Below are 13,849 nucleotides of genomic sequence, written 5' to 3' on the forward strand. Positions count from 1 at the left end.
TCGGTGGGGAAGGAAATAATGAGATTTCTTTCCTCCCACCTTGGCCAACGCCCCAATGGACTTGGAGGGCAAGAAACCAGCCCCTCCACCCCTATATATAGTGGGGAGGTGCATGGAGCTATACACAAAGTTCTGGCACAGCCCTACCTCTCTCCCTACTCCTCCTCTCCCATGGTGCTTGGCGAAGCCCTGCTGGATTGCCACGCTCCTCCACCACCACCACGCCGTTGTGCTGCTGTTGGATGGAGTCTTCCTCAACCTCTCCCTCTCTCCTTTCTGGATCAAGGCGTGGGAGACGTCACCGGGCTGTACGTGTGTTGAACGCGGAGGTGCCGTCCGTTCGGCACTAGGATCATCGGTGATTTGAATCACGACGAGTACGACTCCATCAACCCCGTTCACTTGAACGCTTCCGCTTAGCGATCTACAAGGGTATGTAGATGCACTCTCTTTCTACTCGTTGTTGGTCTCTCCATAGATAGATCTTGGTGACACGTAGGAAAATTTTGAATTTCTGCTACGTTCCCCAACAATAAAACCACTAAGTTCAAGAAAGGCAAGGGTAAGAAGAACTTCAATAAGGACGGCAAGGGAGTTGCCGCGCCCGGTAAGCAAGCTGCCGGGAAGAAGCCAAAGAATGGACCCAAGCCCGAGACTGAGTGTTTTTATTGCAAGGGAAGTGGTCACTAGAAGCGGAACTGCCCCAAATACTTAGCGGACAAGAAGGCCGGCAACACTAAAGGTACATGTGATATACATGTAATTGATGTGTACCTTACCAGTACTCGTAGTAGCTCCTGGGTATTTGATACCGGTGCGGTTGCTCACATTTGTAACTCAAAGCAGGAGCTGCGGAATAAGTGGAGACTAGCAAAGGACGAGGTGACGATGCGCGTCGGGAATGGTTTCAAGGTCGATGTGATCGCCGTCGGCACGCTACCTCTACATTTACCTACAGGATTAGTTTTAAACCTCAATAATTGTTATTTAGTGCCAGCTTTGAGCATGAACATTGTATCAGGATCTCGTTTAATTCGAGATGGCTACTCATTTAAATCCGAGAATAATGGTTGTTCTATTTATATGAGAGATATGTTTTATGGTCATGCTCCGTTGGTGAATGGTTTATTCTTAATGAATCTCGAGCGTAATGTTACACATATTCATAGTGTGAATACCAAAAGATGTAAGGTTGATAATGATAGTCCCACATACTTGTGGCACTGCTGCCTTGGTCACATAGGTGTCAAACGCATGAAGAAGCTCCATGCAGATGGACTTTTGGAGTCTCTTGATTACGAATCATTTGACACGTGCGAACCATGCCTCATGGGTAAAATGACCAAGACTCCGTTCTCAGGAACAATGGAGCGAGTAACCAACTTATTGGAAATCATACATACTGATGTGTGCGGTCCAATGAGTGTTGAGGCTCGTGGTGGCTATTGTTATGTTCTCACCCTCACTGATGACTTGAGTAGATATGGGTATGTCTACTTAATGAAACACAAGTCTGAGACCTTTGAAAAGTTCAAGGAATTTCAGAGTGAGGTTGAGAATCAACGTGACAGGAAAATCAAGTTCTTGCGATCAGATCGTGGGGGAGAATACTTGAGTCACGAATTTGGCACACACTTAAGAAAATATGGAATAGTTTCACAACTCACGCCGCCTGGAACACCTCAGCGTAATGGTGTGTCCGAACATCGTAATCGCACTCTATTGGATATGGTGCGATCTATGATGTCTCTTACCGATTTACCACTGTCATTTTGGGGCTATGCTTTAGAGACTGCCGCATTCACTTTAAATAGGGCTCCGTCGAAATCCGTTGAGACGACACCGTATGAATTATGGTTTGGGAAGAAACCTAAGCTGTCGTTTCTAAAAGTTTGGGGATGCGATGCTTATGTCAAGAAACTTCAACCTGAAAAGCTCGAACCCAAATCGGAAAAATGCGTCTTCATAGGATACCTAAAGAAACTATTGGGTATACCTTCTACCTCAGATCCGAAGGCAAGATCTTTGTTGCCAAGAATGGGTCCTTTCTAGAGAAAGAGTTTCTCTTGAAAGAAATAAGTGGGAGGAAAGTAGAACTTGATGAAGTATTACCTCTTGAACCGGTAAGTGGCGCAGCTTCAGAAAATGTTCCTGAGGTGCCTGCACTGACTAGAGAGGAAGTTGATGATGATGATCATGAAACTTCAGATCAAGTTGCTACTGAACTTCGTAGGTCCACGAGGACACGTTCCGCACCAGAGTAGTACGGCAATCCTGTCTTGGAAATCATGTTGTTAGACAACGGTGAACCTTCGAACTATGAAGAAGCGATGGCAGGCCCGGATTCCGACAAATGGCTGGAAGCCATGAAATCCGAGATAGGATCCATGTATGAAAACGAAGTATGAACTCTGACTGACTTGCCCGATGATCGGCGAGCCATAGAAAATAAATGGATCTTTAAGAAGAAGACAGACGCGGATGGTAATGTGACCATCTATAAAGCTCGGCTTGTCGCTAAGGGTTATCGACAAGTTCAAGGGGTTGACTATGATGAGAATTTCTCACCCGTAGCGAAGCTGAAGTCCGTCCGAATCATGTTAGCAATTGCCGCATTCTATGATTATGAGATATGGCAAATGGACGTCAAAACGGCATTCCTTAATGGTTTCCTTAAGGAAGAATTGTATATGATGCAGCCGGAAGGTTTTGTCGATCCTAAGAATGCTGACAAGGTGTGCAAGCTCCAACGCTCGATTTATGGGCTGGTGCAAGCATCTCGGAGTTGGAACATTCGTTTTGATGAGATGATCAAAGCGTTTGGGTTTACGCAGACTTATGGAGAAGCCTGCATTTACAAGAAAGTGAGTGGGAGCTCTGTAGCATTTCTCATATTGTATGTGGATGACATACTGCTGATGGGAAATGATATAGAATTCTTGGAAAGCATAAAGGCCTACTTGAACAAGTGTTTTTCAATGAAGGATCTTGGAGAAGCTGCTTATATATTAGGCATCAAGATCTATAGAGATAGATCGAGACGCCTCATTGGTCTTTCACAGAGTACGTACCTTGACAAGATATTGAAAAAGGATCAGTCAAAGAAGGGGTTCTTGCCTGTATTGCAAGGTACGAGATTGAGCACGGCTCAATGCCCGACCATGGCGGAAGATAGAGAAAAGATGAGTGTCGTCTCCTATCCCTCGGCCATAGGGTCTATCATGTATGCTATGTTGTGTACCAGACCTGATATAAACCTTGCCGTAAGTTTGATATGAAGGTACCAAAGTAATCCCGGCATGGAACACTGGACAGCGGTCAAGAATATCCCTAAGTACCTGAAGAGGACTAAGGATATGTTTCTCGTTTATGGAGGTGACGAAGAGCTCATCGTAAAGGGTTACGTCGATGCTAGATTCGACACAGATCTGGATGACTCTAAGTCACAAACCGGATACGTGTATATTTTGAATGGTGGGGCAGTAAGCTGGTGCAGTTGCAAGCAAAGCGTTGTGGCGGGATCTACATGTGAAGCGGAGTACATGGCAGCCTCGGAGGCAGCACAAGAAGCAGTCTGGGTGAAGGAGTTCATTACCGACCTAGGAGTCATACCCAATGCGTCGGGCCCGATGACTCTCTTCTGTGACAACACTGGAGCTATTGCCCTTGCCAAAGAGCTCAGGTTTCACAGGGAAGACCAGGCATATCAAGCATCGCTTCAACTCCATTTGTGAAAGTGTTCAAAATGAAGACATAGAGATTTGTAAAGTACATACGGACTTGAATGTGGCAGATCCGTTGACTAAACCTCTCCCTAGAGCAAAACATGATCAACACCAGAACTGCATGGGTGTTCGATTCATCACAATGTAACTAGACTATTGACTCTAGTGCAACTGGGAGACTGTGGGAAATATGCCCTAGAGGCAATAATAAAATGGTTATTATTATATTTCTTTGTTCATGATAATTGTCTATTGTTCATGCTATAATTGTGTTATCCGGAAATCGTAATACATGTGTGAATACATAGACCACAACACGTCCCTAGTGAGCCTCTAGTTGACTAGCTCGTTGATCAAAAGATAGTCATGGTTTCCTGACTATGGACATTGGATGTCATTGATAACGGGATCACATCATTAGGAGAATGATGTGATGGACAAGACCCAATCCTAAGCATAGCTCAAAGATCGTGTAGTTCGTTTGCTGTAGCTTTTCCGAATGTCAAGTATCATTTCCTTAGACCATGAGATTGTGCAACTCCCGGATACCGTAAGGGTGGTTTTGGTGTGCCAAACGTCACAACGTAACTGGGTGACTATAAAGGTACACTACAGGTATCTCCAAAAGTGTCTGTTGGGTTGGCACGAATCGAGACTGGGATTTGTCACTTCGTATGACGGAGAGGTATCTCTGGGCCCACTCAGTAATGCATCATCATAATGAGCTCAATGTGACCAAGTGGTTGATCATGGGATCATGCATTACGGTACGAGTAAAGTGACTTGCCGGTAACGAGATTGAACGAGGTATTGGGATACCGACGATTGAGTCTCGGGCAAGTAACGTACCGATTGACAAAGGGAATTGTATACGGATTGATTGAATCCTCGACATCATGGTTCATCCAATGAGATCATCGAGGAGCATGTGGGAGACAACATGGGTATCCAGATCCAGCTGTTGGTTATTGACCGGAGAGTCGTCTCGGTCATGTCTGCGTGTCTCCCGAACCCGTAGGGTCTACACGCTTAAGGTTCGGTGACGCTAGAGTTGTTGAGATATTAGTATACGGTAACCCGAAAGTTGTTCGGAGTCCCGGATGAGATCCCGGACGTCACGAGGAGTTCCGGAATGGTCCGGAGGTGAAGATATTTATATAGGAAGTCAACTTTCGGCCATCGGAAAGGTTTCGGGGGTAATTGGTATTGTACGGGACCACTGGAAGGGTCCCCGGGGTCCATCGGGTGGGGCCACCTATCCCGGAGGGCCCCATGGGATGAAGTGGGAGGGGAACCAGCCCCTATGGGCTGGTGCGCCCCCCATGGGCCTCCCCTGCGCCTAGGGTTGGAAACCCTAGGGGTGGGGGCGCCCCACTTGGCTTGGGGGGCACTCCACCCCCCTTCCCCCCTGGAGATGGCATCTCCTAGGGCCGGCGCCCCCTCTAGGGGTCCTATAAATAGTGGGGGGAGGGAGGGCAGTCGCACCCTAGCCCCTGGCCTCTCCCTCTCCCTCCCGTGACACTCCTTCCTCTCCCTGTGCTTGGCGAAGCCCTGCCGAGATCACCGTTGCTTCCACCACCACGCCATCGTGCTGCTGGATCTTCATCAACCTCTCCTTCCCCCTTGTTGGATCAAGTTGGAGGAGACGTCTTCCCAACCGTACGTGTGTTGAACGCGAAGGTGCCGTCCGTTCGGCGCTAGGTCATCGGTGATTTGGATCACGACGAGTACGACTCCATCAACCCCGTTCTTTTGAACGCTTCCGCGCGCGATCTACAAGGGTATGTAGATGCACTCCTCTCTCCCTCGTTGCTAGATGACTCCATAGATTGATCTTGGTGATGCGTAGAAAATTTTAAAATTCTGCTACATTCCCCAACAGATAATGAGTTTGAGTTTGAAATGCAAACACAAGTGACATGTCAGTCTTTTCCCCATGGTTCAGATAGTTATCACAATCCTACTCAATGTTGACAGAGGCCTTGAACCAAACAGCTAAGATCACAATGATCTATTCTGCATCATCCACCAAGCGGTCCAACAAGCGCAATCAACATTCAACCATGGCTTATCAACCTTCCATGCCAAGCATTCACTAAGGGTTAGATCTTCACAAAGCAGGCGATCCCCGAGCCTTTAAAAACTCGTAATTCCTTCACAATGTAGTGGATGAAGGCTTTCAAGTGACTCGATCTTAACCTTCTAGGAGGCGTACACCCTCCAATAGTAAGAAGCAAATCAAAGTCACTAGGTAGATCTTCTCAAAAGATCTTCAACAAAGCGCTTCTCAAGAACCCATATGATCTCTCTCTCACACAAGGGACATGAGTGGGGTAACAATATAGGAATAGTAGGTGTGGGGTTCAAGAATGAGGAAGGAATTCTTGGCCTTCAAATAACCAAAGAAGTGCCCATGGAATCACCGAAAACTTATTATCTTCCCTTCTTGCCTTGGAGATCTCTCTCTATATCCCAAGACTTGAACTTGTGGCAATTGGAATGGAGTAGAATGGAATGAGGTGATTCATTCAAAAGTTGAATGGTCATATCAAATCTTTATAAACCTAAAAAACACAGTGCTCCTAAGTAATGGGATAAAAGAGTTGGTGGTTCTAAAAGACAAAGAGGTGGCTCTTTTTTGTGCGCATTAACTTGCTCTATAGTATCTAGTAAAATGAGCATCTTAGTAGTACCATTGTAGACAGAGAAGTACTTAAATAAAATGTATGCATAGATGTCGAAGTCACAACTTGGGGGTATCAAACCTATACTGTAACCAGATATAGAAGCAAACTATAAGTTGTTCAGAAGTGATGTTTGAAACGTTATGCTTGCAAGTTCCAGAGCTAACAGAAAAATATTTGACATGATTTTGGCTCAGCGGTACCAGAACAAAATGAGTGCCGATTCCAACCTATAGAATCTGAGTTTGGTTGGGGGTAAGGTTAGCTCGCTCATAGAGACTCCATAGTACTAATTAAGAAACCAAAGTGGCACTGAAGCTTTGGAAAAAACTTAGTTGTAGAGTGGCTATTGTGGATCCTTTTTGAGGATCCTTGACAGATCTTTGCATGGACTTCAAACCAAAGTACCTTTGCTTGCGCCCCTCTACATAGTACAACTTTCATACACTCAATATAATTATAGCATTGCAATGCAGTAGTCTACCTGTTGTGATGGAATCAGACTATCTAGAGGCAGTCAAAATGATCAAAGTTGGAGAAGGGAGCAAATCAAAATATGATTTTATTTTTAGAGAGGTCATTAGTCGTATGAGATAGAGGGAGGGAGGGAGGGAGATAGATTCTTGCATTACTCATATCTGTCAGAACTGTAATAGAGCTAATCATTTCATGGCCAACTTTGGCAGGTTGCAACGCCAAACTGCGGTTTGGTTAGGCTCTAGTACAGATGAAGTCCTGGATGTTGCTGGACAAGATTGCAACCCTTAAAGTTTGAATAACGCGAGAACTTATTCGCAAAATAATAATACTCCCTCCTTCCATCTATATAGGGCCTAATGCATTTTTCAAGACCGCCTTTGACTATTGATAAAATTAATACTACATGACATGCATAATGTGAAAAATATATCATTGAAAGCTCCTTTCACATACGAATTTGATGACGTGCTTTGTGTAAGTTGCATGTCATATATTATTGCTCTAACATTTGGTCAACGTTAGCCTCGAAAAACACATTAGGCCCTATATAGATGGAAGGAGGGAGTAATATAATTCTTGGATTCACTAAAACTTATATATTACAGTATAAAGATTGATGTAGACACCATCTTCAAAAGTTTGAGGTGGGGTCACAATTGATACCAAAATATTCATTAGGACTACATTCCCCAAATATAACTCAATAAACAGTTAGCCCTCTCAATTACTTTGTCATGAATCACCAGAAAAATAATAGAATTATCTACGATATGTACTCTCAGCGTCTCCACTACATCAACCTACAACGACAATTGTTTTGCTGCAATCTCAACTCTACTTTGGGCATGTTCAATAGCATGACATCGGTTGTATGTAGAAATTTAGATGAGGTGGATGAAAGAGAAAGAGGGTTTCTTCATAATTGAAAACAATCCATGGACATCTTACAAATAGTGGTTTTGTTCTTGTATGGATGGTGCATGTAGTTCGCACTCTACACATAGTCAAGGCTAAAGATAGACTAGTTATAGACATATCGTTGTACGTGTTGTCGAAGGTGGTGTCTATGCATGATATGTATTGGTAGTACAAACTTGCCTAAGAACAACTTTAGCAGAGATGTCGTAATGAGCCAATCGTCATCATAACTGTCAGTATGTGATGCTAAATAAATATGACATTCTAGCATAGTCGTCATACTTTTAGAATCATTATCCTTTATATCTGACCTCCGAACCTTCATATTTAAACTTTTGAAGTGCACTATATATGAAAGCTGCGTGTGGCATGAAGAGAACTTCACATAATTCCTTTATGTGGGGATGACACAGAGATTGGGGGAAAAGATGTCTCATTGTCGAATGAGTCATGTGGTATGAAGGCAGCCAATATGATTAACGATCAATTATGATGTACTACTAGTAAATATTGATGGAACAAAAAATTGATGTATTTTAGACCAAAATTAGTAATTTCAGACTTTTCCAAAACGTGAAATACGGCAGAAACGCGGACGCAAACACCAGACCCATTCTTAAGTACAAGCCAGTGGTGGTGTCCGGTCGAATAGAAAAATAGAATCAGACTCAAGTTCGATCTCTCTCAAGCAAGGTTTGGTATCGGTATCGGTGCGCTTTGCCCGTACTAGGTCTTGAAACTTAGAATCCAAAATCTTCCCCACCACCACGCTTATGCAACCGTCTTTATGATTGTCAATTCAGACAAGAAACTATCAAAGATCACCCATAAAGGCTTGTTCGGTTAATCCCTCCCACAAAGGGATTGGAGAGGATTGAAGGGGATTGAGGTGGATTTTGACTTGTGGGGGATTTAATCCCTCTCAATCTCCTCCAAACCCCTTCAAATCTGAAGGAACCGAACAAGGCCTAAGAGGGATTTCAATCGAAATCCCAAAACAGGATATTAGTTCTTTCTTAGAAATTAATCGTTCGATGTCTGCTCGTTCTCCCCTCTTCAACCAGAAACAAGTGGAGGTTCGATCTCTCACCTAAAGCAATTGGGGCTGATGAAATCCAAGAAAAAAGATATAACAGATGAGGAAGGAGCTAAAGCGGAAATGTCTTCAGATTGAGTCTCAACTATTGGTAAAACGGTGCATTTCCCTTTACGATTTCCACACACTTTCCTGGGCCAGAAATCCACGGTGTTTCCGCGCTCCCGCGGACCTCGGGGGTCCATTCGCAAGAACGGCGCAGCCCACTTTGACCTCGCCGCACCGGCGTGCCGTGCGCAGCAAGAAGATCAGCGGCCGACCGACCACCCATCCGGAGGCAAAGGCGAGCGCACCGCGCACACACGCCTTTTCCCCATTCCCTCGGCCCCGCACCTCCCAGATCCCACCGTCCCCATGGCCTTCTCGCGCCTTCTCCCCTCCCGCCGCCTCCTCTCCGCCCTCCTCCACACCCCGACCCCGATCCCCGCCGCGCGCGCCACCGGCCCCGCCGCCGCGACCACCTCCCCGTTCGCCCACACCCTCCAGCCCGCGCGCTTCTTCTCCGCGACGAGGCGGGCCGGGCCGGGCGCCCCGCGGCAGCGCGCGGCGGACATCGGCGCGCGGGCGCGGCAGCTGCAGAGCCGGCGCCTCTGGACCTACGCGCTCACCTTCGGCTGCGCGGCCGGGTTCGTGGTCACCGTGCTCGCCACGTTCCAGGACCAGCTCGTCTTCTACCTCACCCCCACCGACGCGCTCGCGCGCTTCGCCACCGACCCCTCCAAGACCCGCTGCCGCCTCGGCGGGCTCGTCCTCGAGGGCTCCGTCGCCCACCCCTCCTCCTCCAACTCCGAGATCGAGTTCGTCGTCACCGACCTCGTCACCGATGTCCTCGTCCGCTACGAGGGCGCCCTCCCCGACCTCTTCCGCGAGGGCCACTCCGTCGTCGTCGAGGGGTTCCTCAAGCCACTGACCGACGACCTCCGCCGCGACTGGGCAGGGAGAAAGGTCTCCGATAAGGCGCTGGAGGGCCAGTGCTTCTTGCGCGGCACGGAGGTGCTCGCCAAGCACGACGAGAAGTACATGCCCAAGGAGGTCGGCGAGGCCATCGAGCGCAACAAGAAGCAGATCGAGGCGGATGCGGCCGCCGCCGCCGCCGAGGAGAACGCGGCGGTTGCGGTGGATGGAGCCAAAGCAAACTCGTAAGATTTGCTTTTTTTGCTTTACGCTTTAGATCTCGGGTGCGTGGGATTGAGGCATAGATAGATTTGATTGTCCGAATGCGATGAGTTGGGGAATCTCTGCAGCATGATTCAATTGAAGCTGTTGTAATTGGAGTGGTAATTTTGAGCCCTGAAAAAGGGGATTTTGACCGGGGAAATAATGAAAACTGATTGTGTGATAATCCATTCAACACGATTATACGTATTCATTGGGTAGCAATTGCTATGCTCTTATCACTGGGTGCTGTAGATTTTTCTAGTGCAGCTACTGGGTTCTTTTGTTGTGATAACTAAGAGACAGACTATTGAATTTTGGTTTTCATAAGCTATTGTTAGATCTCTTGTGTGTTCATTTCATTAGCTTTTCTCTTGATTTGGATCCATTCCCATACGAAATTCAGTTCACCCCGTGCAAATGCCCATGTTGGTGCCCTTACTATCATGAACTTGCAAAATTCCCTTCCAAGGATGTACTGCATTGCTGGTCTGTATCATGAACTTGCGACAGACTGACGGATGGTACAGTTATTATCCTCCATAATATACTTCCTTGTATGATACTATGTGCTTAATACTCCCTCCGTCCCGGATGACTTGTCTTCCATTTGTAGATGTATCTAGACACGTTTACAAATCTGACAAATCTAAGACAAGTAATTCGGGATGGAGGTAATAGTTCTCGTCCTTACCTGTGAAGTACCACTGTAACTGATTGATGACATTACAGAGAACATCATTGAAGCTTGCCACAATTGTCATTGCTGGATATATAGCATATTTGTATTATATTGCTTAGCTGACTTCCATTTCGTGACAATTCAGCAGGTTATATTTTGCCAATGCCTACCTGAAGTATTCAGGGTAACTAGTGAGCAAAAGTTGTATTGTTTTCTCTATTATTATTGGGATACATCAGTAGATTGTACTACTTCTCTATCACAATCCTCGCTAGTACTAGTGCCAAATCGACCTGCTAGATTTTTTTTTTACTTTAAACAGAATTATTTACGGTTTGGTTGAGGAAGTGATCTTAGGGTCAGTTCTTTTGGCAGCTTAAAAAATAAACCGCCTCCTCCCCAGCTTTTCTCATAAGCCGCCTTTCTTATTCATTGGGGCTTCTAAACTAGTTATATAATACCTAATTTAGAAGTCTCAACAAACTTTAGTGGCAGCTTATTTTTTAAGCCGGAGAGAGGCAGCTTATTTTTTGGTCCCGATAACTGTCACACGTGTGGTGTATCGGATAGTTGTGCCACACGCCTCGTGTGGCATGGACAGCAACCAGCCCACACACCTACGTGTGGGCAAAACAACTAATGCCCACACACATCTTTTTTCCCCTCCTAAACCCTCTCACACGCGTGCGTGTGGGCGAAGTTGATAACGCCCACACGCCCCTATGTCAGGCCTCGTACCCTTCTGGTCCCGCATGCGACGCGTGACGTCCATCGCACGCCCGCAGTTGCCATGGTCCAGACCCTCGTCCATGTTCGTTTATCTGCAGTTGCCATGTCGCTGAACTACGATTGCCATGTCAGACAATTGCAGTTGCCATGATTGCTCAACTGCAGTTGCCATGTATGGTATGATCTAATGTAGTTGCCATGATTTCATAACTTTAGGAGTTGCCACATACTAACATTAGGCAGTTGAGAGAGTTGCCATGTGCTCACAAGCATGCTAGGGCAGTTGCCATGTAAAAAGGAAGAGTTGTCATCTGCTTACGTGCACGTTAGATAACGTGCACTTGCCATGTACGTGCACGTTGGGGCAGTTGCCATGTACCATGTAAAAACACATGGCAACTCGATAAAAGACAGTTGCCATCTGCTTACGTGCACACTAGGCAGTTGCCGTGTACCCTGCAAAAATACATGGCAACTCGGGTAAAAAAAGAGAGTTGACACCTGCTTATAAAGCACACTAGAGGCAGTTGCCATGTGCGCTGCAAAAACACATGGCAATTAGCAGCTTACGTGTGGGAGAGGAGACGGGCGTGTGGGCGAGATGGCAAATGCCCACACACCAGCCCTTGTGCGTGACTGAAAACTGGTGTGTGGGTGAACTGCTAAACGCCCACACACCGGCCCCTCCGTGTGGTAAAATGAATGTGTGGGCGAACTATGTCACACATCACACACACGCCTTGTTCTACGTGGCACAGAAAATCAGTCAGATTGTGTCAAGATTCGTGCATATAGTACTGGACGGTGATGGATGCGTGTGGTCGAGATGGTCAACGCCCATACGTGTGGGCGTTAACATTTTCGTATTTTTTAAGCCGCTCAAAAAAACTGACCCTTAATGTTCAATTGAACTGTAAAAACGTCTTATTTTATGATACAGATGAATATTTAAATTGGTGTAAGCTTTATTTTGCAAGCATTTGGAAACCTGGAAACATACAGATAAGCGCGAGAAAGCATCCTGTGGAAACCTGGAAACCAAAACAGGAGCCATCAAATCTGAAATGTGGGCCGCTGACCGAACCCTGCATTTTTTCGTCAATGGGTGTATTTGGTAGCCTGCAGCGTCCCCCTCCCCCCACCCCACACACACACACACTAAAAACCAGCCTGGCTCTCCAAACCAATTAAACCTAGATGAAGATCATATGAAATAATTTGAAAGATGACTTCTGACCATGCGGATCTTTTTTACATCAACATGCAAAAAACTTGATGGACTACGAGAGCTACGTATCCAGGCTTGTCGAGAAAATGTCTGAAATTAAATCATTTCAGACAAGCCATATTAATAATATGTTGTTACTAGTATAATGTCCGTGCATTGTTACGGAATTTTTTTTATTGCTTAAACTTGGTTAATTTTTGGCCCATTCCAATGACATTGTCTAGGACCCTTCTCTATGTGTTCTTTTTAACATTGACATAATCCATCTCAATCTCTCTTAAAATCTACAAAAATGAAATACACCTATTATATTATCATGTGCAACATGTCTACAAAGAAGAACAATCATTTGTATAAATCTCTTCTAATTCTATCAAATCAAGGTTTTAGTTTGGTAGAACATAGTTACATCAATGGCTTTGTCAATCGACATTCTCAAAGCATCATTCGAAGCCACCGGTTTTTATCTCTGATCTACAAAGGCAAACTAAACATATATTAGAAAAGAAGATCATATACAATATATATTCATTGGTCAGCTGCTACATGCAAGCATGTGACCGTTTTAGTCAGGGTGAGTGGCATCATGCTTTTTTGTAGAGTGAGTCACAACCCAATTTTAATAATATGTAGGCTCACATATATATTACTTGTTAGTAATTATTCTCTAGAAACAATTTGTTAAGTTTTGTGATATTTTCACTGTGTAAAAAAGTATGCGACGTTTCTCTCATCACAAATAATCGCTTTTTTCTTAAAAAATAAAACAATCGCTTTTCCTAGAAAAGCAAACAACCACTCCTTCTCTTCTTATCTTAAAAAACAATTCACCCTCTCACTCTCTGATCGCATGACACAATGCTCACGCTCACATCTCATTCCCGGCCCGCTCTGCCCACCACGCCTTCTCACTGTCGCCTCCCCTCGACGCCACATCATTTAGCATGCACCTTGCTCTCATCATCGTGTCCCCTCCTCTCCACGGCAAGGCACACCATCATAGCCCAGGGCAACCACCATGGCGACACAACCTGTTGTTCACCGCAATGCCGCACCTTCTCCGAGTATGGCGGTCACAACCAGGTCCCAAGCTTATGTGTCCATCCTTTTATCTAGTGGACATAAATACTTCAATGGTTCAACATGTATGTG

General features: G+C 45.5%; 1 protein-coding gene across 1 annotated transcript; it reads left to right on the forward strand.

Annotated features, from left to right (window-relative positions):
• Window positions 1-9,108: 9,108 nt before the first annotated feature.
• Window positions 9,109-10,392, forward strand: LOC123131617 (cytochrome c-type biogenesis protein CcmE homolog, mitochondrial). Its single transcript, XM_044551305.1, has one exon. The coding sequence runs from the start codon at window positions 9,258-9,260 to the stop codon at window positions 10,044-10,046; it is 789 nt and encodes a 262-aa protein (XP_044407240.1). The 5' UTR covers window positions 9,109-9,257; the 3' UTR covers window positions 10,047-10,392.
• Window positions 10,393-13,849: the final 3,457 nt, after the last annotated feature.

The sequence above is a fragment of the Triticum aestivum genome, chromosome 1A, assembly GCF_018294505.1.
Source record: "Triticum aestivum cultivar Chinese Spring chromosome 1A, IWGSC CS RefSeq v2.1, whole genome shotgun sequence".
Taxonomy (NCBI): domain Eukaryota; kingdom Viridiplantae; phylum Streptophyta; class Magnoliopsida; order Poales; family Poaceae; genus Triticum; species Triticum aestivum.

Coding starts and splice junctions, on each gene's coding strand:
- LOC123131617 (XM_044551305.1), top strand. CDS start 9,258: ATGGCCTTCTCGCGCCTTCTCCCCTCCCGCCGCCTCCTCTCCGCCCTC.